The sequence below is a fragment of the Limulus polyphemus genome, unplaced genomic scaffold (genome assembly GCF_000517525.1).
Source record: "Limulus polyphemus unplaced genomic scaffold, Limulus_polyphemus-2.1.2 Scaffold1137, whole genome shotgun sequence".
Taxonomy (NCBI): domain Eukaryota; kingdom Metazoa; phylum Arthropoda; class Merostomata; order Xiphosura; family Limulidae; genus Limulus; species Limulus polyphemus.
In genome coordinates this window covers 293,734-316,159 of record NW_013666747.1, presented here as the reverse complement: position 1 = coordinate 316,159, position 22,426 = coordinate 293,734, and the positions used below count along the sequence as shown (strand labels likewise).

At 34.6% G+C, this 22,426-nt stretch overlaps 1 protein-coding gene across 13 annotated transcripts in view; it reads left to right on the top strand.

The window, feature by feature from the left end:
* Positions 1-17,052: 17,052 nt before the first annotated feature.
* Positions 17,053-22,426, top strand: part of LOC106462301 (uncharacterized protein C1orf43 homolog) — a 46,702-nt gene continuing 41,328 nt past the window's right edge. For 5 of the 13 annotated variants that reach the window (XR_002611196.1, XR_002611197.1, XR_002611198.1 and 2 more), the window contains exons 1-2: positions 17,312-17,461; positions 18,722-18,908. Coding sequence is in view for 7 of the 13 variants with exons in the window: in XM_022389509.1 (XP_022245217.1) it covers positions 18,834-18,908 (75 nt within the window). In the remaining 6 variants the exon portion in view is untranslated. Of the gene's footprint in view, positions 17,164-17,311; positions 17,462-18,066; positions 18,274-18,721; positions 18,909-21,411; positions 21,732-22,426 lie in introns of those variants that run through there. The other 8 variants (XM_022389515.1, XM_022389512.1, XM_022389510.1 and 5 more) reach the window with 8 other exon arrangements.

Genomic DNA, 22,426 nt, shown 5'->3' with positions numbered 1-22,426 from the left:
ATTCAAACAACCGTTATAATAGAAATACAACCACACTATGGGTACGTGTTTACAATTACACAAAACAAAACTAAGAAAAAGAATGAAAATAAAAGAAAGAATACTAACCAAATCACAGAGATACATTGTACACCTAAAGGTGGGCAGCCTAATGCCAAAGAGAATCAAATCATAAAACTATGATTAAAGGAAAAGAAAAGAAAAATAAAGGAAAATAATTTTAAAAAAATATTTAAGTGAAATGCAATATATTTTGAATTTCCAACTTTACCTTGATTTATGTTAATGTTTTGCTGCTCCTCTCGCGAAAAGGACAGCAAAGCACAATGGTCCATTAATGGCATAAATGAAAATTACAATGAAAAATGCAGAAAATATTTTTATTTTTTTTTAATTTTGCACAAAGCTACTCGAGATCTATCTGTGCTAGCCATCCCTAATTTTGAAGTGATAAACTAGAGGGAGGGTAACTAGTCAACACCATCCACCATCAACTCTTGGATTATTCTTTACCAATGAATAGTGGAATTGATCATCACATTTTAACATTCACTTTTCACTAGATACACACATGTGTGCCAGCAGGAAATACATATATATATATTTAAAAAAACAATTTGAAATGTACATATTTCTCAATAATTTAATTCCTTAACTTCCTCTCTCTTTCATACATTTTCACGTGTGTGAAATAATGAGGGTGTCATAATAAACAAAATCCACATTGAAATCATTTGCTATGCATCATATTTCTGCAGTCACTAATGGTTGCAGAATCTTGAGGATTCTCTAAATGAAAAAATAAAATGAGAATCCATAAAAAGAAAAGTAACAAGCTGCATATAATCATTTAAAACTGCTAGGCCCTGGTCCTTGCATTCTCCCATAAATGAGGGAGATAAAGGGCACTCTTGCATTACCAAATTAAAAGAGACAAAATTATAAAAAAGCGGTATAGTTCTATTTTCTATACACACTCATGTGTGTATAAAACAGAATACATAGCTAAGAATAAAATTACTGTATACAAAATTAACAGCTTACAGCTTTATTTACCACGAGGATTTCACTTACCATTACTTTAACACAGGCAACAGATCTGTGAAGCATCCATGGAAGCTGAATCTAGTCTAACTTGAGCAGGCCCATGATTATCTGTCGTGGCTAGGTGCAAAATCACCTTTCAGCATTCTATGGGACTTCACTCCACGCTGGTTCCAATCTGGAATGTAGTTGATCTGAAGAAAAGATAGATTTACCAGTGTCAAAACTTGAACCTAACTACAGGTCAGTGTTCATATGTAAAGTTGACTCAATTCTACTTTGTAAAAAGTTCAGCCAAATGTGTAGGATTTAAAAAGGTTGTTAGAACCTTGAAGGAAGTACTGGTCGAATGGCATGTCTACAGTTTAACGTGTACTCACATCCATCCTAGCCCATATAACATGTGTCTGAATAATCAGAAGACTTCCCAATCCGCTAATTTTCTCGGGTTCCCTATCAACCAATTACTTCTAGCCATACTGTCCACTATTCTCCCTACTAGACAGTCGACACATGCCATACTCTCTAATACCAAATAGCATCTAATTCCAGTTGGAGAACATGAGAGGTTGAAGCTACACAAGTCATATACTTTCGAGATGACTCGGATCAGGCATGCTTACTTCACCTTTGACTCTTAGGCTTTACCAACATTTTCTTTGTCTTCTCATAGAGACTTTCTTCCATTCACAAATTCTGCAACAGTTATGACATAAATTACAAGGTTTCACCACATGGGTCATTCCTTCTATCTCCTCCTATTACACTTACAGCCAGCATTTTCATGGCTTAAGATTATATTTTTAATAGAACAATGTTCAGAAAGTATTATGTTGAACTGCTTGCTTATTATAAATATCTCAACCTACCCATCATAATGATATAGAACACTGGACGCGTCGTATGTATGTATTTGTCCTGAAATCTAAGTCATTGTTCGTGAATTTCATAAAGTAAAGAAAATTCAAACAAAATCAAAATATCCTATACACTATGCTAGAAAAACACAAATGAAACTGTGCCAGAACCGCTGATATAAGAGTGTTCTCGAAACATCAGTCGAATTATTATTATTATGTTTCCTCTTCCCACCACAGCATGAGCCTTTAGTTCCATTTTCCTCTTTCATGAAAAATTCACTGACCTGTCATATACTCCAATATCGATATTGAAACATTCTCCCTGTATTTTAATGAAAACTATAGACACACTGCATTTTTCAATAATGTCTTCCAGGTTATTTCCCATTCATTATTTTCTCAAGATCGGTATCAACTTCTCCTTTTTAATGTTATTCATGTTTTCTTCTGACTTTCCTCGTCTCTTATTATTTATTATCCTTTATCAACATTTTCTGTATATGGTTTCTACTTTTGTTCTAATATGTTTATACCAATTATCACAGAGCCAGTGTAAGGCTTTCTGTCTGTGGGCAAATACCCATAAATGTTCAGTGACTCTCATACACCATCATGTAAGTCTGTTACCATTACACTTCAATAAGTACAAGGGGTAGCTCACTGCCCGCCAGCTGCCTTGAAGCTACTCTCTATAACGATGGTGGTGTCATCTATGGCCCATCAAATGCAACTCATTTATATTTCAAGCTTCACGAAATAAATTATCTCTGGTATAATATCAGTAAATGTGAGACTTTCAAGCTAAAATTCGTACTGTTACTACTGTACTCCAAACATAATCAAAGAGATGGACTCCACTGTCAACCCTTGACCTGGCATCTCTTCCATGAAGATAGGTGTAGAATACAATGAGCTCTGGGTGGTAAATTCTGCAGAGTCCTTATCACTCATATTTTCTTTTGTCTAGTTTCTTTTTGAAGTGACTTTCTCAAAGTGACTAGTGAAGTATTGCATCAAAACATTCACCCATAGAACATTGAATAACCCCACCTGTATTGATTTGGAAGTTTATGTCATCATTTCAATTGACAATTGGAGCTGTCTGTTGCTTTTTCTCCATTAACTCATCATCTGGCTCATTATGAATAGTTAGATATGTGTCGTCCATCCCTCTTCCTTATTAGGTGGGTTGTTTGGGCAAAGTATGGAATCTTCTTCTTTCTACAACTATTTGATTTTTCCCCCAGACTCTTGGTCAAGCCAGTATACTAATATTTAATTTGTGACATAGGAGTGCATCTTAATAATGTGCTCCATGCATTTTTGCCCACCTCACAACCACTGTACCTCATACATTAGAGGACCAACCTGTTGCAATACTAAGTATCGACTGATCCAGCTGAATCAAAGCTGCTTCCATGCTGCTGGCACCTACCACAACCATATCCAGCCACTACATTGGAATGATCATGCTTTTACTGTCTGATCATAGCGCTTCTTTCTCGTTATGCTGCTTATCCTAATTGCTACCAGTTAAACTCATGCATGTGTGGCATTGTAGACTTCAACCACCTTACATATTTTTGGAGGAACTTGTTTCTTCCATGGAAGACCGTACATGGCGTCTATGGGAAGTGGCGCTTTTGGGCTAAACATGAGTAGGTTGGGTGAAAAGCTGTGGATCCCTGTTCATGTGCTCTATATCCTGTCATTACTTAAGGCAGGTGTTTGTCCAAGGCAATACAAACATTTCCAGCATCTACTTGGTGGTTTGTACTTCCCATTCTGTAAAACCCTTAGATTATGGGTGCAAAGGTCAAGTATGAGTCTTCACCACATTTAACATCTTGCACAACACAGTAAACAGCTGGCTGTTGAAATTATACCCTTCATCTGTATGGGTTTTTTCTGGTGTCCCTAATTGCATTACCTGGTTTTCTGCTAATACATCTGTTATGGTCTGTACTAGTCTGTCAGTCAATAAATACATTTCAGCCCTACTCATAAAGTAAAAGATCACCATGTGAATATTATGATTGCCCCTTAGGGTTTTTAGAAGTGTACTACTGATGTCCAGAACTATTCTCTGTAAAAGAGAACCAGCATTTCATTCTTGTAACTTACCATACCTTGGCCAGTGTGGGTGACACACATTGTACAGTGTTCACACTAGCACAAAACATCTCAACTCACATGCAGCCAGAAAAACTGCCATCGAATGTTAGCACAAGTTTGTGCAACATTCTTGGGTCCTCTTGTTTTTGTCATGTAAAATCTGGGGCCACTAGCCGCAATACAGGTTACGAAGTACTTATTGGTGGCTGGTAACAATGGTACTGCACACATTTTTGCACTTGTAACTGATCATATATATGTGCCACAGGTTGTGTGTATCCAAGCTTCATTCCTCAACTGGCATCGGACGTGTTTCACCATTATGTACAGCAAGAAGTACCTAAGCTAAATCTAGATCCATCAGTTGCTCCATCCAGAGGTCCTGAAGCATTAGCTTCAGCATCTATCCTTTGGTAGAGTTTTTGACCTTAGGATTAATCATGTTATGACTGATAAGTGTTGTCACCATGACAGTGTAGAAACTAATTAATCAACAATTTATACAAATGAAATCGCTATAGATGATAGCAGAACATCGTATACTTACGTACTACAACTGCACATTATACTTAAATAATGTTAAGAAAATACTCTGTACTTATTAAAATATTTTGACCTGTATAACTGAAAATATTCTTATCACAAGCAAAAAATCCTTTGGATATACATTTAACATTTGTTTTGATATCCATGCTACTGTATGTGAATTTCATTTACCACTAACAATTTTACCTACTCATAAATATTTAAACTCTGACCAACTATGTTCTCTCTCTCTCTCAACTATGTGAGTTTTTGTTACTCTTACGTATTCCATAAAAATTCTCTGCCGAATATTTCACTGTTGAAATTGAAACATTCTGTTACTAGCATTATTGAAAATAACAGATACACTGTATATTCAAATATTACCTGCCAGTTCAACAATCACAGTTATGATCCAGGTCAAGTCCTTTGTTTCCATGCACAAGTTCCATGATGTTGTGTTCTTTATGTAATTGAGCCATTCATGTTATCAACATTTATGAATAATGTTATGTAATGTTCATATATGTTTATTTATATACATATATTTTCATGTATATAAATTACCTGAATTAACCATTACATTATAATGCCCCTCAGGTAAAGGGCTGAGCATGTTTAGTGATGGTATTCGAAACTGCGACCTGCAGATTGCGAATCCAGTCTCCTAACGAGCAGTCCATGTCAGGCTAATTTTAGTTATATAGAAATATATAAAAACGTTTTAGCTTTTCAGTTTTCATACTGTAATGCAAGCAATATGTGGTTCAGAAAGTCATTGAGATTTCCTTCTACTAGTTGCTTGATTTCTTTCTTCTCTAAAGTAGATAATATATATTCAGCCCGAAAGGATATTGCGGTAACAACATATGGATTAAACGAATTGTCACTGTAATATCTTTTCCTGCTCGAGTTTAACATTTGCTAAATGGAACAGCCAAGCAATGCTGTGAGAGTGCCACAGTTCACTAGACAAAGAGCATGAGCTTACCTGTTCAACAATTGTATTAAAAGATCCTAGACTAAAGACCTAATTTTTAAGATCATTGAGTTTAGTTTGACAAAAGTTTATTTAAAGAGAAAAAAACTGAGACTGATTACAGCCTAGTAGAAGTAACTCTCTCTTTATTAGCATAAGTACGTACACTCATTTTCTTTTTTAGTCAAATAATATAAATTGTTTTCATTTTCACAAATTCTGCTTGGTCTCTATCTTACATACACTAGTAAAATTCATTTACTTTATGTCACCAGAATCACTCTCCTTATTTCCTGAATTAATCTATTTCTCCGAAGATTCGTCCATATGAAACTTGTGGATTTTTAACCCTGCAAATTCCACACATAGATAGGAAGGATAGATTTTTGTATTGTATCATCAGGATTTATTGCAGGTCTTCTGGAATATGCATATTAGCCCTTGCTTGGTCTCATTATTTTAAAGTGTTTAAACGAATGATTTTACTTTAAAAATAACATATTCTGCATGTAGAAGTACAAAAGACTAAAAAAAGAGATCTTTTGAGCCAAAAGAAACAGTTGTATGAAAACTAAATTGAGTCTAGGAGAAGCCTTCTTTCAGATATAAGACTTTTGCTAATGCTGTTGAAATCATGATATCACTCAGCCTGCAACTGCTAATTCAGGGAGACTTTTTCACATCTGATGCACCCAGACCGCTCAAGCAGATGGTACTTGTGAAGATCAATCTTGTCAGAGGGGAAGCATAGATGATTAAAATTCACCCAAATGATTAGTACCTGGCAATTTGAGACAGCATGAGGTCTCTACCAAGCATCCAGGCCATCATCCGTTAGAGCATAGCAGCCTCAGCTCTGGTTGGGATCACAACTAACTAACATACAAAGGCTAAACGTACAACTGATCGATGATTTCTGCCAGTCAGAATTATTTCCCTGGCAGATGAGGCATAAAGCACTCATAGGTGAAAAATATGACCAGTGGGGCGAGGTACAATTCATGATGAAAGGTTCCCCATAACATCAACTGCAGCCTGTGATCGTGCAGGGTTTTATGACGAGTCATCTCGAATAACTAAGTCACACTGAGTAAGACCAAGTAGATTATGTCCCCATTGTTCAAAGGAAGAGCAAGATAGGATATAGTTTGGTTCCTGAAATGTCTCATGTATATCTCTTCGTGGGATGAATTGACTCAGGAACATTCTTGGTTCTGAGTTCAAATGGTTCAGCCCTCGACATTGTTTAATACTTCGATGAGAAGCAACAAGATTACTGGGAACCATCGTGCATGACCTACATCACTAATTTGGTCCATTGGAGAATCAAGAAATCCATTAGGCTGAATTCAGAAGAGGATAATCACCGAAGGGCTGGCCACCTACATAGATAATCTGAACAAACTGCATGAAAACGCATATCCAGCAATGGATTCTGCAAACTGATAGGACATCATGTTCAATGGGCTCATTGAGGAACTCCCCAATAAGATTATGCAATAGCACCATGGAGTGAGTGATATCATCACTCCTACAGAAGCTTTGAAGTGGTCGCTTCAAACCAGTCATCAAAGACAAAGAAGCCTGCAGTAGTATCTGTAGTGACAATACACTGGTGGATGGTGTAACTCAGGTACCTACATCATGGCAGGCTAAGCTCATTTCAAGAGTTTACAACCATCCACCTTTACAGGATGTTAATTCAGAGCAACCACACTTATCTCCAGTGAGTTGATAGAGCTATGTATATCCTCCAACATGGTACATGCAGCAGCAAGGTCAGTCTGTGGGATATATATATTGCAGTAAGGCCAGCCCATGAGATATATACGATAACAACATCCAATACATCTGTGTGGACGTTCTCCAGTCTCCACATGAGTTGTCACTGGAACAGAAAGACAGTACCAACTTTGTCCAGTGTAAAACATACCAAAGTCAGCTTCCTAATCAAAATTAACAGAATTGGTTTTGACAGCTGTGACAAGCATTATGTCAAGAGCTTAATGATTTAAAGAGATTAGGTTTACTTGCTTACTAAGCTTTTGTGTGCTAAGGTTCAGCAGAATGTGTGGATTATATTTTGTAACTACTACTTGATTATCAGAGCTAGGTCGGCCAGGTATTTGTAAGATTATGGACCAAAATAGTGTAACGACTCTTTCTTTCTGAGACCAGATTGGTCATGTGAAATATTATGTACTTACTACAATGTATGGTTACTGCTTGATAATAACTGCTAAGGTGGTCATTAAGTCATGAAACTGATGATTCAAAAGAATTAGCATTCCTTATTTTCTGAGCTATCAGGTAGTAAAGTCCAGCAGCATATAGGAACCACATTTTATGGCTGTCACATGATTAATAATAGTTAGAAAAGAAGCTGATATATATATAATCATAGACCAAAAGGGAATGGTGTTACTTGCTTTCCAAGTTATTGAGTCATAATGAGATGCAAAGTATCTAATACATCATAGAAACAATTATATAACAGTTAGGACGATTATGGGATTGAAAAAGTATTGTAGCATCTTACTATATGGGCCACTGAGTGTAATGATGTAAAACTTCATTTGATGTTTCGAGAAAAGCATAACAAGAATCTGACTGAGTGGTGAGAGTTCTGTAAAGTATATCACCAGTTCTCACGAGATTTTACATCGATCTTCGTAGAAAATACATTGAATATACAATTAGTTAGGGAGTTTATCGTCCTCTGAGTGTGTATTGGAGTAGAGTAGTAACAGCACAAATTTTAAGCTTGGTGAACATACTTTCAATTGAAAAGTGTTACTTTGTCCAAATTTTATCAAGGAATATTTATTTCATGAGTCCTGAAATAAAACTGAGTTAAATTTGATAGCCCATAGATGACACTAATATCAATACTGAAAATAGTTTCGGCAGGTAACCCGAATGTTACTGAAGTTGTTCATGTAGTAGCCGGAAGCATAATGTATAACCTACTAAAGTACTTGACAAAGCATAACAGCAGCATATGTATATAGTAATACACTAATGTAAGCCAACACATGCATGTGGAAACACCCTTGTTGAAAACATGACATTAAATCTTTCATAAATGGTTTAAATGAATTAAAAGAAATGAAGCAACCACACACACACACAGGGAATGGTAATACATAATAATAAGAAAACAATTATCAGTTGTACATGAAATTCACAACTGATCTCTTAGGTATCATAAAAAATAATATACGTGTTGTATTTACTTGTGATAGAGATATTTTGAGATATGCAGACTAAAATATTTTAATAAGCACAAAAACCACAAATATACCATAAACATTTTAAAATAACATTATTTTTTTATTGCACTAGTAAATTCCTTTTTGGATGGGAGTGTTAAAAGAAAACTTTAATGTTGCAATCTAGATCTTAGCTAAATGAAGCTGCAGGTCATAATGATGACGTTAAATTATTTTTATAAAGTTCTAAAGTTTGTTTGTTTTAGAACAAAGCCACATTGGGCTATCTGCTTTGTCCACTGTGGGAAATTGATCTTCGGATTTTAGCATTGTAAGTGCGTAAACTTACTGCTGTTTTATCAGGGGACAGATTTCTAATTAGTTGACTTTACGTTTTCTACTATATTGAAAGGTAGATTGTTAATATTGGATGAATAAAGCATCAAATGATAGTTAAAGAGATAAAGAGCTGATTCTATCCAGTAAGATGAATCAGTCAGTGTGTGCTTTGTTTTTAGTGAAATATTTGGCTCTGTGTTAGCCATCGTGCATGTTGAATTACTTTATATCAGTAAGGTTATTTTTACGTTAGTGTTGTGAAGTTAACGTCAAACGAGGTCAAAGACTGAAAGTGAAGCATTACTTGGGATGATGAAATTATTAAAGTATGATTTAGAAGAAAGAGATAGAAAATTAAAAGCAGACAAGGGAGAATGGGGCAAAAAATTAAAAGAATTCCAAGAGGTATGAGACAGGAATTTAAGAAAAGAGTTAAAAGAAAGAAACGTACTATTTTAAGAAAAATTTAAAATAATAATAGCTCTGATTGAAGACAAAATCAATGAAGCAATTGGAGATGTACAGTAATACTACAACTACAATAAGATCAAAGTATGGAAAGGTTGTAATGAGAAGATTGAAGAAGTACGAATGAACATCAATGAAGCCAAAAATGAAGTAATGAAAGATATTAATGAGGTAGAAAAGAACACCAGTTGCAGAATATCGCTTCTGGAAAAGAATAATTAAATGCAATGATTAAACCAATCAGTAATTGGCTCATAAGTTCCAATGGGAAATAAAACTACCTGCTACAAAATATAGTATAGGATATCTTATGTGGTTTGCATCTATTACCACTACACTTGTGCCACTTGTTACTGAAAGACGTTCCTGTACTACTCCAAACAGGATACTAACGAATCAACTACAAGAATTTAAATGGCCAGTTTAATATCAGCCAATCAATAAACCAACAGACGGTGATGGAAAGGTGTCATGAGAGGCATACCAGAATCAGTTCGAAATCCTCTCAAAATTGAATAGATGAAATAATGAAAAATAAGTTATTCATATTGTTGGCCATTTAAAAGGACCAGCTTTGACAACATAAAGTAACCTTACAGCTGAGAACCAATATAACTATCAAACATTAGTAGATGTTTTATCCAGCAAGTTTGGAATGACATACCAGAAAGAAATACCCAAGAAAAGTTGAGAACAAGATATAGAGAAAGCAAGAAACCTTAACTGAGCTTGTAGAAGATTTGGAAAGGCTTGCCCAATCATATTACTCTGACTCTCTTCGCGAAATGATGGATTCAGTAGCACGTGATCAAGTTATAAATGCCATAGAAGACAAGGATATGAGAATCAAGATGGACCAAAGTAGGTGTACATGCTTAGAAAAAGCTTCGCTGTTGGCAAAAGAACTTGAATTTATTAAAGCTGCAGATAACCTACTAAATGAACTATCCAGAAGTTACGGGAATATTAGTAGTATTAAAACATAACCTCAAGCTCAAAATAGTCTGAAATAACTGAAAGAATTATTCAGACAACTAGTTACACTGAATGGGGGAAATAAACCACAAGAAAATAGGACATATTGCAAAGAATTGTAGATTAAAGCAAGTATGAAACAAGAACTCATCCAAGGGGATACTAGAATGAGGGATCTATTATGATTGTAGGAAAATTAACCATCACAGCTGAGACTGTGAGGAATTAGCACTTGTTATTAAGAAAAGGAGACAATACACTGAGGATATGAATCAGAGCTCAATCAGGCCAAAGGTGCAGCAAAAATCTAATCAGAGATCAAAAATATAAGAATGAGCTAGATTTATAGAGCAAAATTCTGCTAGAAATAATCCATCTATATCTAATGAGATAAAAGTTCATTATTTCAGGAAAATCATCCACAAGTTCATGGGTTTACTGGTGGAAACATTGTAGTTTGTTGATTGACACTGATGCTACAGCTATAATTGTTCGACAAAATTTGGTAAAGAAATGTTGGAAATTGCCTCCAGAGATGATTATAGAAGAGGGAGTGTTGCAAACATCAAGTGGGCATAAAGTTCAAGCAACAGGAAAATTAGAAGTTATCGTCATTATAGGAAACTCCTCTATGCTTCATGATGTGTAAATTACACTAGTTTCAAATGACTTTTAGGTCTATGACCAAGAAATCCCTATGTACTACATGCCAATTACTACAATGAAGGTTGAACTTCCAGTGAAAATATGTGTGATTATCATTGCTCAAGAAAGAAGTGAAGTATCCAGACCATGAGTTACTAACAACTATTCTTCATCTAGTGACTGGGCATAATGGAACCAAATACTCTGAAATGTCCTGAGGAATTGGTTGTTAGAAGAATTCCTGTGAATGTGAAGAATAAAGATTGCATGCATAGCTTTACTGAGAGAAAACTTAAATCAGTGTTAAAACAAAGTGAGGCATAATGTAAATGATGATAAAACTGGATTTCATTGTAGTTATATGGTATTCCTGAATAGTTCTCGTCGCAAGAGAGGACAAACTCCAAAGTTAGGTAGGTGTTTAGAGAATAGGCAATCCAAGCCAAAGGTCACCAACAATAACTGTCTATCGAATTACATTGGGGAAAGAACAGTCAACTGTGTAACACCATAGATGAAATTATCAGCAGAACCTTAACCTGTGGAGGAGCCCAGAATTCTTGTCAATACTACTTACAATGGATCATCAAGAAAGGATCCACTCGATCACCTACTCAGGAAGAACTCCCCACAGTGACAGGATAGCTAATGACAGCAAGGGACAAAATGTCATCCTATCTATATATCATGGCCTCCGAAGAAAGAAAACACCAAAAAGTCTTCGTGAATGGACAGTTTAATGTAGCATTTCACGAGTTTTTGCAATAAGACTGTTCAAGAAAATTCATAATCTAGGAAGGAAGCAGAGTTGTAAGCTACATTTTTAATTTTGTAATTTAGATGGTAACTAGAGGGAACTGCAAGTTCTAGTAATGGTATTGAAATAGGTCTAGAAAGTTCTAAAAATTTGATGTTTAGATTTTCTACTCTTTTCGAGGGTAGATTATAAATATGGGTCAGCAGAGCATCGAGAAGATAGCTGAAGGATAGTTGAGAAATAGTTAAGAAGATATAATGTGTATTTTATCCTTAGTGAATTATTTGGATCTCTGTAACCTCTCATGCATATTGAAATAATTGGTACAAGTAAGTGAATATTTATGTTAGGCTACTGCACTTAGCATTATTTGTAGCATCAGTGTTCAAGCTTGTACAATCGTTAAGGAAGAAATAAAGTAATTTGTTATCGTTTAAACTTATTTACATCAGATAATCTAAAAGAACTCATAAATGAAAAACAGCAACAACATTAAAACATGTGTATACCACTTTGATACTAACTTGGACTGTACAACACAAAACATATTTAAATTAATGTATGGGTGTGTTTAATTCTTCTAAGGAGCACCAGCAGGAATTACCAAGAATTGTCGTAAACCTCTGTACACACACTGCAACAGCCATTGCTTTAGAATAGTAAATGTGCCAGTAACACTCTCGTAAGGAATATGATGAACAAAACTATGTTAGTCTGTCTCTTTTATGCAAATTCATCCAAATGCAGTGACTACTTCATGAAATGCACTAAAGAACCTTATGAAACGAGGAAACATAACTTAGTCGAACTGTGTAGATTAAGATTTATTGAGAGACATGATACCTTTGAGATATTTTGTAACTTGTATGTTGCTATTGAAGCTTCACTTTAGGGCATGTCCCTATTCAGAGAATACAACAAAGAGACAACTTCAAAAGCTACCACACTCCATGCTGCCATAACACAGAAAGTCTTAATAGGAAACTGCAAGAAAGAACACTTTGAAAGTGTTAGTGCTGAGAAAATCACTTAAAAAAAGACGAGATATGAGATAGATGTTGTTATACAGAAGCATTCACACTAACTGAATCAACTGATGTACAGCCATCTATTCCCAGGAGTCGTGGTGGGGAAACACAGCAAAAAAAACCATCCGGATGAAACTGCTGAAATTTACTACAGAACGCTAATAACTACTCCATATCTTGATGATTGGCTTCAGAATTTAGGTACAAAAGTTAACCCACTTACAACAACAGCAACTAAACTACTGAAGCTTCTTCCTAAACATGAATAAAACACAGAAATGGAATATTTATAAGTCTTCATTGACTTTTATGCAGCTGACTTTAAGTCCTAGGGATGTGTTTGCTGGATTAAGACCTTGACAAACCTTTTGCAAACTAATGGATGAGAAGCCAAACACTGCATTAGGAGCACTCCAGGCTTATAACAAATCTTCTTGTAATATTGAAATCATTTGTAATGCGGGAATGACAAGGTGTGAATGTGAATGTAGTCTCGATGAGCTCGGTCTTCTCAAGACACACTTGCAATCTATAATGAACTAGGAACAATTAAATGGACTTTAACTTATGCAAGAAAGCACCCAAGAAGAATGTATTGGAAAACATGCCGAACTAATTCTAATTACAAACGCATAGATTTCAGTGTTGATTTATTCGAAACCTGGTTTCTAGCAGTATAAGTCTGTATACATACTGCTGTGCCACTGGGAGGAGCAAGTTGAAGAAATAGGGATTAGCAATTTTTTCATGTGTAGTGGTTGGTTAGTTGTTTTGAATTTCGCGTAAAGCTACACGAGGCTATCTGCGCTATCCGTACCTAATTTAGCAGTGTAAGAAAAGAGGGAAGGCAGCTAGTCATCACCAAACTCTTGGGCTACTCTTTTACTCAACGAATAGTGGGATTGACCGTCACATTATAACGCCCCCACGGCTGAAAGGGCAAGCATGTTTGGTGGGACGGGAATTCGAACCCGCTACTCACAGATTGTGAGTCGAGTGCCCTAACCACCTGGCCATGCCGGGGCCATGTGTAGTGAGCTGATAAATTGTTTATATCATGTGACATAAGTGATCTATTAGGTTGGGTTATTTTAAAATTTCATTTTGATTTATATATATATGTTTTTCAGTATTTTTAGGCATACAAATGTTTTGTCTTTTTAAAGGGTATTTTTTATATCAATATCACTGTGGTCCATAGCATATGCAATAATTCATTAAAATGTATTGTTTATTACTTTTTCAAGGTGAAAATATCCCTTATCATACGTTGTCCTTTGAATGTCTCTTATGCACTGCATTGGTACATAATTTATATTTAATTCTCAATGTAATTTTCTTGTGGTAAAACAATAATCTTTTAATTGAAATTTTCTTGTAGCCCAATGCATGCCTTGCATTATATCCATTAAATAGTATATTTTGTTCATAAATACAGTTTGTATGTCTGTATAGCAATATAAATTAGCCTCGAATACTGATCAAATTTATGATGATTGCGAAAGTAACTTAAAAAATCGAATTGGTTCGTGGGACCACCCCGTAAAAAATTTCTTGATTCGCCACTGTAAGAGGGTTTAATAATGACATTTTTTTCGAATTTGATGAACATAACATAACGTTTGGGACAACATGGGACCTATTGGTCCATCTTGGCTGTTTTATCCTTTAAACTAAACTAAAGCTATTAATAAATAAATTAAAACAAAAATCTTAAAGCCAGCCCTTATCATTCACATACTTATCAAGTTTTTTCTTAAACTCACTTGAATTCACTGCCTCCACTACATCCAAAAGCAACCCATTTCAAAGGCCAACCACCCAATTAGAAAAATAAAACTGTCTTAGCTGAAGATGACTCCTACCCTGCCAAAATTTATATTTTTGTCCCCTAGTCCTACTATTCTCACTGTTAAGTATGGAAAAAGATGATGCATTAACACTAATAAATTCCCTTTGTAATCTTAAACACCTGAATCTGATCCCCACTAACTCTTCTTTTTTCAAGAGAAAACAATTTGAGAGATTTCAACTTCTCCTCATATGATAACTCCTTTATCCCAGGCACCATTCTAGAAACCCTTCTCTGAACCCTTTCCAACAATTCAATGTCTTTCCTAAGGTAAGGAGCCCAAAGCTGAACATAATATTCCAAATGTGGCCTAACCAGTGACTATACAATGAAATTATAACCTCTTTAGACTTGTATTCACTATTTCTGTAGATACAACCTAAAATCCTATTTGCCCTACCACTAGCAACAGCACACTGCTTGGATAGTTTTATTATACCAAGATCCATTGTTTTTCATCTCACTATTAAGGTTATTCCTATCCAGGTTATACTAAAAGTTCAAATTATGATACCCCGCATGTATTATCTTGCATTTATTATCATTTAAACCCATCTGCCATTTATTTGCCCAACTCACTAAATGACCTAAATCCTTTTATAATCAGCAGCATCCTCTTCACGGCTAGCAACAGCCAAGACGTTAATATCATCTGCAAATATATGTAATTTATTGACTATTCTTTTTTTACATCATTGATGTAAATCAAAAAGAGCAAAGGTCCAAAGACTGAGACCTCAGAAACCCCACTTGTGACATTAATCCAATTTGACTGAACTTCATTTGTAACAACCCTCTGCTTTTTTTCCATCCAGCCACTTTTCTATCCAATTTCTTAACTTATCCCCCACACCTATAGAGATTAATTTTACAAGCCTTTTATGTGGCACCTTGTCAAATGTTTTCTCAAAATCCAGATACACCAAATTACACTCTTATCCTCATCTACATAAGCAGTAACCTTTTCAAAGAATGTCAAAAGATTTGTAAAGCAATATGTTCCCTTAGTGAAACCATGTTAATTATCCAATAATATTCTAAACTTTGTTAAATGACTTTTCAAATCATCTTTTATCAGACTTTCCAGACTAACTGTTCTATAATTATTGCGATAATTTTTATCACCTCACTTGAAAAGAGGAGTTACATTAACTAACTTCCAATCCTCTGGTACCTGCTCAATATTCAAGTACTGACAAAAATTAGTAGCAAGTGGCTCACATATACAATCTTTAACCTCCTTTAAAACCATTGAGGAAATATCATCTGGCCCAGGAGCTTTATCGTTCTTTAAACTTACCTTTTTTTTTCTTAACCAGCTCAGAATTAATGCAGTCATCTTGTTTCCATCTTCAACTGTTCAAGATATGGAATACTGCTTAAATTGTTTGTTTGTTTGTAGTTAAGCACAAAGCTACACAATGGGTTATCTGTGCTCTGCCCACCACGGGTAAAAGAGTAGCCCAAGAGTTGGCGGTGGGTGGTGATGACCAGCTGCCTTCCCTCTAGTCTTACGCTGTTGAATTAGGAATGGCTAGCGCAGATAGTCCTCGTGTAGCTTTGCGCGAAATTCAAAAACAAATAAACAAATCATTCATCAAGGGTCCTATCACCATCCTAACATTTTGTTTACCCTTAAATGCAGGTATTACATTTAAAAACAAAATTAGCTCGGCGTTTTCTGTTTCTTAACACAGATATAATTTCAACAAGTTATTTAACTGTCATATTTACAGGTGTGAGTGTCAATAGTTAGTGTTTATGTAGGAATAATTATTCTTGACTTTGTTTAAAGCATACTGAATTTATTATGAGACATTTTTAAACGTAAAAAACAAAAACAAAAAAAGCAGTAATTGGTAAGAAATCGAAAGCTCCTGACGATACTGCAGTAGCGAAATATTGAGTTAATAAAGTTACATTCAGGAGATATTGGTCGTTATTTTTATTTACGTTTATGTAGGAATAGTTTTCTATACAGATTTTAAGTCCAAAACTAACGTGGGAATTTAGAATGTGTTGCATTAAATAATTATGCGTTCTGTATTGAACATTACATTTTTGACATTAATATTGCAACTGAATTAGCTTAGAATATGATATCGCAATTTTACATTTACTTTAACTTTAAAGTTTAAGTTATAATTAATTGCAACGTTTCTTCTTACAACTTACAGATTATCAGTTTCTCACATATGTTCTATACCTACAAGATACAAGATATTTTACCTCTGTGCCTATACACTAATAGTAATACAGTAATGTGTATTGATGTCATTATACTGTAGTCTGTTTTAGGGTTTGGACCAACGTATACTAAACAAAGTACTCTCAATTTCATCGATAATTTAAATCCATTGTTAGGTATGACGAGGCAGTTGCAAAAATCAGACACATAAATTTTCACCTTTACTTTAACTTTCGTTTTACCTTCCTTATTATTATTATTATTTATAGTTGGCCAGACGCATGTCATCGACTAATAATAATTGTTCTAACGTTAACACTTAACTGTACTGTGTGAATGAGTCTGTAGAGATACTGTTCCATGCATGGCTGTAGACTCGCCTGTGTGATAAACTTATATATAACTATAAATGATTTGGATTATAGTAGAATGAACAGGATATAGGAACAATTTGTGGTACTTTTTACAGTTTTAGTGAGTGACTATGAATATTAAGGTGAAGCGTGAAAGTGTTAACATTCTAGTTAAAATTATGGTGGAGTTGAACATGATTTAATATAATTGCTTAAACACACATTTTGATGTTAAATCAAAATTAGTGTTTTCTGTAGAATTTTAAGTTACTTTAAAAAGTTACAAGTTTTAACACAAATCTGATAGTTTGTTTGAATGAGGAGTCTTAAGTTTATAATATTTGTCCATCAATTTGGCTAAGTTATGTGTAATAACATTGATAAAGTTTAAATAACTTCCTACTTCTAGTTTATGGAAAGTAAAATGCATAATAATATTAATAGGGTTTAGATTCATGGTATTATGAGTTACATATGTAATCAAATGGTTATATTTTAAATGTGTTAGTGTTTCATGTTTGTATTTATTGTTTTAAAGATAAGGTTGACTGCTTGATCATACAGCATTAATTATTGTTATATTATACTTATATAGTATATTGTTTGATTTTATTTTTTTGTCAAACCTTGCTCTTAAAACTTGCAAGTTATAAAATAAAAACAAAAGATCCTTATCTTCATAGTTTTGTATCAAATATTTGGCAATTGACCTTTAATTATGATAATTGCAATGTATAGCATTTGGGTTATCATAATTTGGATCAAGCATTTAATATACAAAGGAATCAACTTAGTACCTTAGCTAAAGAAAACAATCTTGGCATAGTGGTGGGTAAGTTACTCAAGCCATTAAGGCAGTGCAAATTTGGTAGTATTAAAGTTAATAAAATTTAAGGGGGAACTTATAAACACATTGATTATATGTCAACAGAGGTGATTATCTATCTATACAAATCCCTACATAGGCCTCACTTGGAAGAATGTTTACAATTATGGTCTCCCAATCTAAGAAAGGGTGTATAGAAGGGCTACTGGAATGATTCCATGGATGAAAGGGTTATCTTATGAGGCTAGATTAAGATCTGAAATAAAATCTAGTCTAATGAAACTTTTACATTATCTATGCATCAGCAGGATTTGCTATTGCAGTTGTGTTTGTTTCTGATTGGACAGTTTCTTATGTTTGATTTCATATCTATAGAATATTCTATACCAAATGTGTGCAAAAAAATCTACTGGTTAAAAGTGTAATGTTTGGGTTTTTGTTTATTGTACACTGCATTGAGTGTTTATTAATGTTTGTATTAAGAATGATTCCATATCCCATTTTTAAATTCTGTTAAACCTATTGTAATATAATTTTTTTCTTTTCCATGTGAAGGACTATGGATAAACATTATGAAATAATTCTTTATTCTCTATCAGAAGAACTTATGAAATCTGGCCTATCAGCAAATGCTGATCATCTTTAAAGTTTCATCGACATAATATGCATGATTTATTTTCATAAAATGGCTGATCAGCTGTCTGGAATCACTGTTGTTATTTTTATAGCTTTTGGTGTTTTGGTGAGTACATAACCTTACATTCATTAACATGATCTGCTATAGGTAATGACAGTTGATAAAATGGAATGGTTGTAAATCAAATTTATGACTAAGTTTTAGTAATGTTAGGATTTTGGACTTTATTGATACATTGTTATTTATGAGACTTTTCTTTTTGAAGTCTGTATGTATTATTATTTTTATTTATATAACAACTAAATTTGTTTCTAAAAGATAATCTTCAAACAAATATTTAATTTGTATGTTCAATCACTATTTTGTAAAGGCCCCCAAATATGAATATTTACAAACAAACATTTCTTGTATGCTATTCTAAAACACAAGGACAAGCAGTATGATCTCGTCAGTGGACAAGTTAATTTACCACCAAGTAATATAATCTACAGTATTGCTACAGAATTTTGATACATGTGAAATTTGAAAAAACTTAAAAACATGGACAAATTAAGAAGGATTAGTGGTAGAAAACAAAGATTGGTGACAAGTGTTACTAGTATAATACCTCATTGGGCTGTTTTAGTATATTTGTTGTTCAATAGTTATTTTAGTCATTTGGATACCTTCTTCTACAAGTCATCATATTCCCAACTTTTCTGATAACACTAAGGTTATTGAAATAGTTGATCTTATTGAAAAGGACTTTTCTTATTCAAACAGAATTTTGTAGTTTTAGTGAGTGGCCTGAAATAAGGTTTAATATTGAAAAGTTTAAATTGCATATATAGATAACAAAATTTTAAAGTAAATTAATTTTTATTTGAAAGAATCCTTGATGTTGTGAAAAAAGAAAGAAAATAATTTAGGCATGTATGTTAACAAAACCCTTTGTTGAGTGTTTAGCTGTGGTGAAAAGACCAAACTGGGTTTTAGGTTGTATCTGTAGGGCTTTATTATCAAGAACAATAATGTTATTGTAGCCTTAAAGGGGCTTTCTAAAAAAAAAAAAAAAAAAATATTGGGGGGGGGGGGGCTATATTTGATGATTAATGTGATGTAGAGCATTTGAGTATCAAAGGCATAGTATGTTTGTATATGTTCTGATTGTATTCCCAAGGATTTTTTTTTACAAATATGTCTAAAATGATACAGTTTTAAGGGTATCTGGCTGCAGAAACCACACAACGAGCTATGGAAAGAAAAATACTTCATATAACACTACAAGACAGAATAAGTAAATCAACAAATAGGTAAGGTTTCTTCTAAGAACTAAATGGAAATGAGCTGGGCATGTAGCAAGGTATTCTGATAATAGGTGGACATTAAGAACAATGGAATGGCAACCTAGGACAGGGAAAAGATCTAAGGGAAGGCAAAAGAGAAGATGGTGGGACAATATAGTGGTGGAAGTAGGAATCAGATGGACATGGTATGTTAAGAATAGGATATACTGGAATTATCTGATGGAGAGCTACATCCAATGAGGGATGACTGCAGCTTAGATAGATAAACAGATAGCTATTCACACCAAAATGTTTATCTAGAAATAAAACCCCCAAATTTGAAAACAATTTAGTGGAGGTTGTATCGAGTCTAGGGATTGAAACTTCCTCTCTGCCTTATACAAGTCACTAGCAAGGCCACACTGCAACACTGTGTGCAGTTTGTTCCCCTTTGATACCATATGGGAAATATATATATATATATATAATGTTGGAAAGAGTTTAAAGATGGGTTACTAAGTTGAACATGTAGAGTGATGTTTTGTGTGGTTCATTAAGAAGAGAGGTTTAGAGCATTGGATATGGTTTCTCTGGGGCTAACATTGTGCATATAGAAGGAATAGAAGAAACTTGATTCAGGGATTCAGAATTGTTAGTTGTTTGGACATTATTGCTATGGATGGTCTGTTTGCTGTTAAATGCAAAGGTTGAATATATAAAGTTGAATATCAGGAGCAATAAGCTTAAGTCTTGTAAACCTAGATGAAGACATATTCGTTAACATAATGGTTATTTTAATGTGTGTATGTGTACTAGACTTACAAACTTGTTGTAATATTTGCCTGATTATAAAGTAGTATATGCAATTAGATTATTTGAATTCTTTAAAGATTTCTTGAATAGGTACATGGATGTGAATTACTATAATATTTAAGTTTGATTTTATTTGTTGTTCTATTTTAATGGTGAGGAGAGATCACAAGGAACTAATTGATCTTCAGTCAATTTACATTTTCTGTATGCTTATGTTGGTTTTTAGGTTCATCTGGTAATTAAATTCATTGCACATCATACCAAAAAAGCATTATTTAGGCCCTGCTGGTGACCCAAAGGAAACCTGGTTTATATATTCAGACATGGAGGTTGACCTTGTCAAGTACAATAATGCAACCAAACTTCCATTGGTACATCAAGTACATGATGTTTTGGGTCTTTTTCTGGTTGCTTTTGTGTCTGCACCTTCCTTGATGGTGAAAAGGTCTGAGGGCGAGTACTTAGTTCTCCCTCCATCCCCTGATACTGTGGTTCGTGCAGGGAGGATTACTGTGAAGGGACAGCTATGCTTTGTCCACCACATTTGTCAGAACAACATGCTTTCAACCACGACAGCCAGGTGGAAACATATTTAGACTCTCAGAGAATAGACCTGCTCCAGGAAACTTGGTGTTCCAGAACAGAGTCATTGGTCAACCTGAATATATTACAGTTTTCTGGGATTCATTTGACTCTAACTATGGTGCTTAGATATTTATCACCCCTACTCTTTTTTTTTTCAGGAAGCATCTCAACGATTGCCACATCACTTTGATGACAAGTTGGGGCCATTTTAGCATCCTCCTTGGGTCGATCGTCAGCAGCTGCACTTTTCCTAATCTCTTGGCTGGTATGTTGTTGGGATTTATTGTATAGAGATGAGTTGTTGGAGAACATTCATCTACCTGCTGCCACCCTCTGTGAGTTACATGAGGCCCTTTTCTCTAACCCTTGGTTATTGCAGGCTTTCCAGAGTCTTTAGATTCAAAGGTTGATGTCGCCTGTCTTTGTTCATGTCTGTTAATGTTTTGCCCCTATTTGAGTGTCCCAAACCCTGACATAAGCCCTTTGGTCCATGGGTACTCAGAATAGATTCCACCCGTATCCATGAGGTTCTTCTGCTAGGTCAAAATGCCACCAGTGTTGCCAGTGACTACTGTATGCTTTTGGAGTCTGTGGGTAGTTGGCTTTGAGAATTTCTGGACATGTGGACAACCTTTACCATGGATCCATGGGTGCTACAGGTCCTTGCATCAGGTTTAGTCATTCAGTTCACATCACCACCACCATTATCCCCCAAATTGTTGTGTTTCCTGCAGATCCTCAGATTTTGGAACTTGGCTAATGGAGATTTGTTGGTCAAGGGGCAATGGAAGGAGTCTTTTCAGCTCTTCCTGGTATTTATTCCCATCTGTTTGTTTTGCCCAAGAAGATGGGAGATTAGCAATATGGTCTTTGATCTTTCTCATCTAGATCAATTCCTAGACTCTCCAAAGGTCATGATGGACTCATTCTCCACTCTGCATTGGTAGTTTTTGCCAGAAC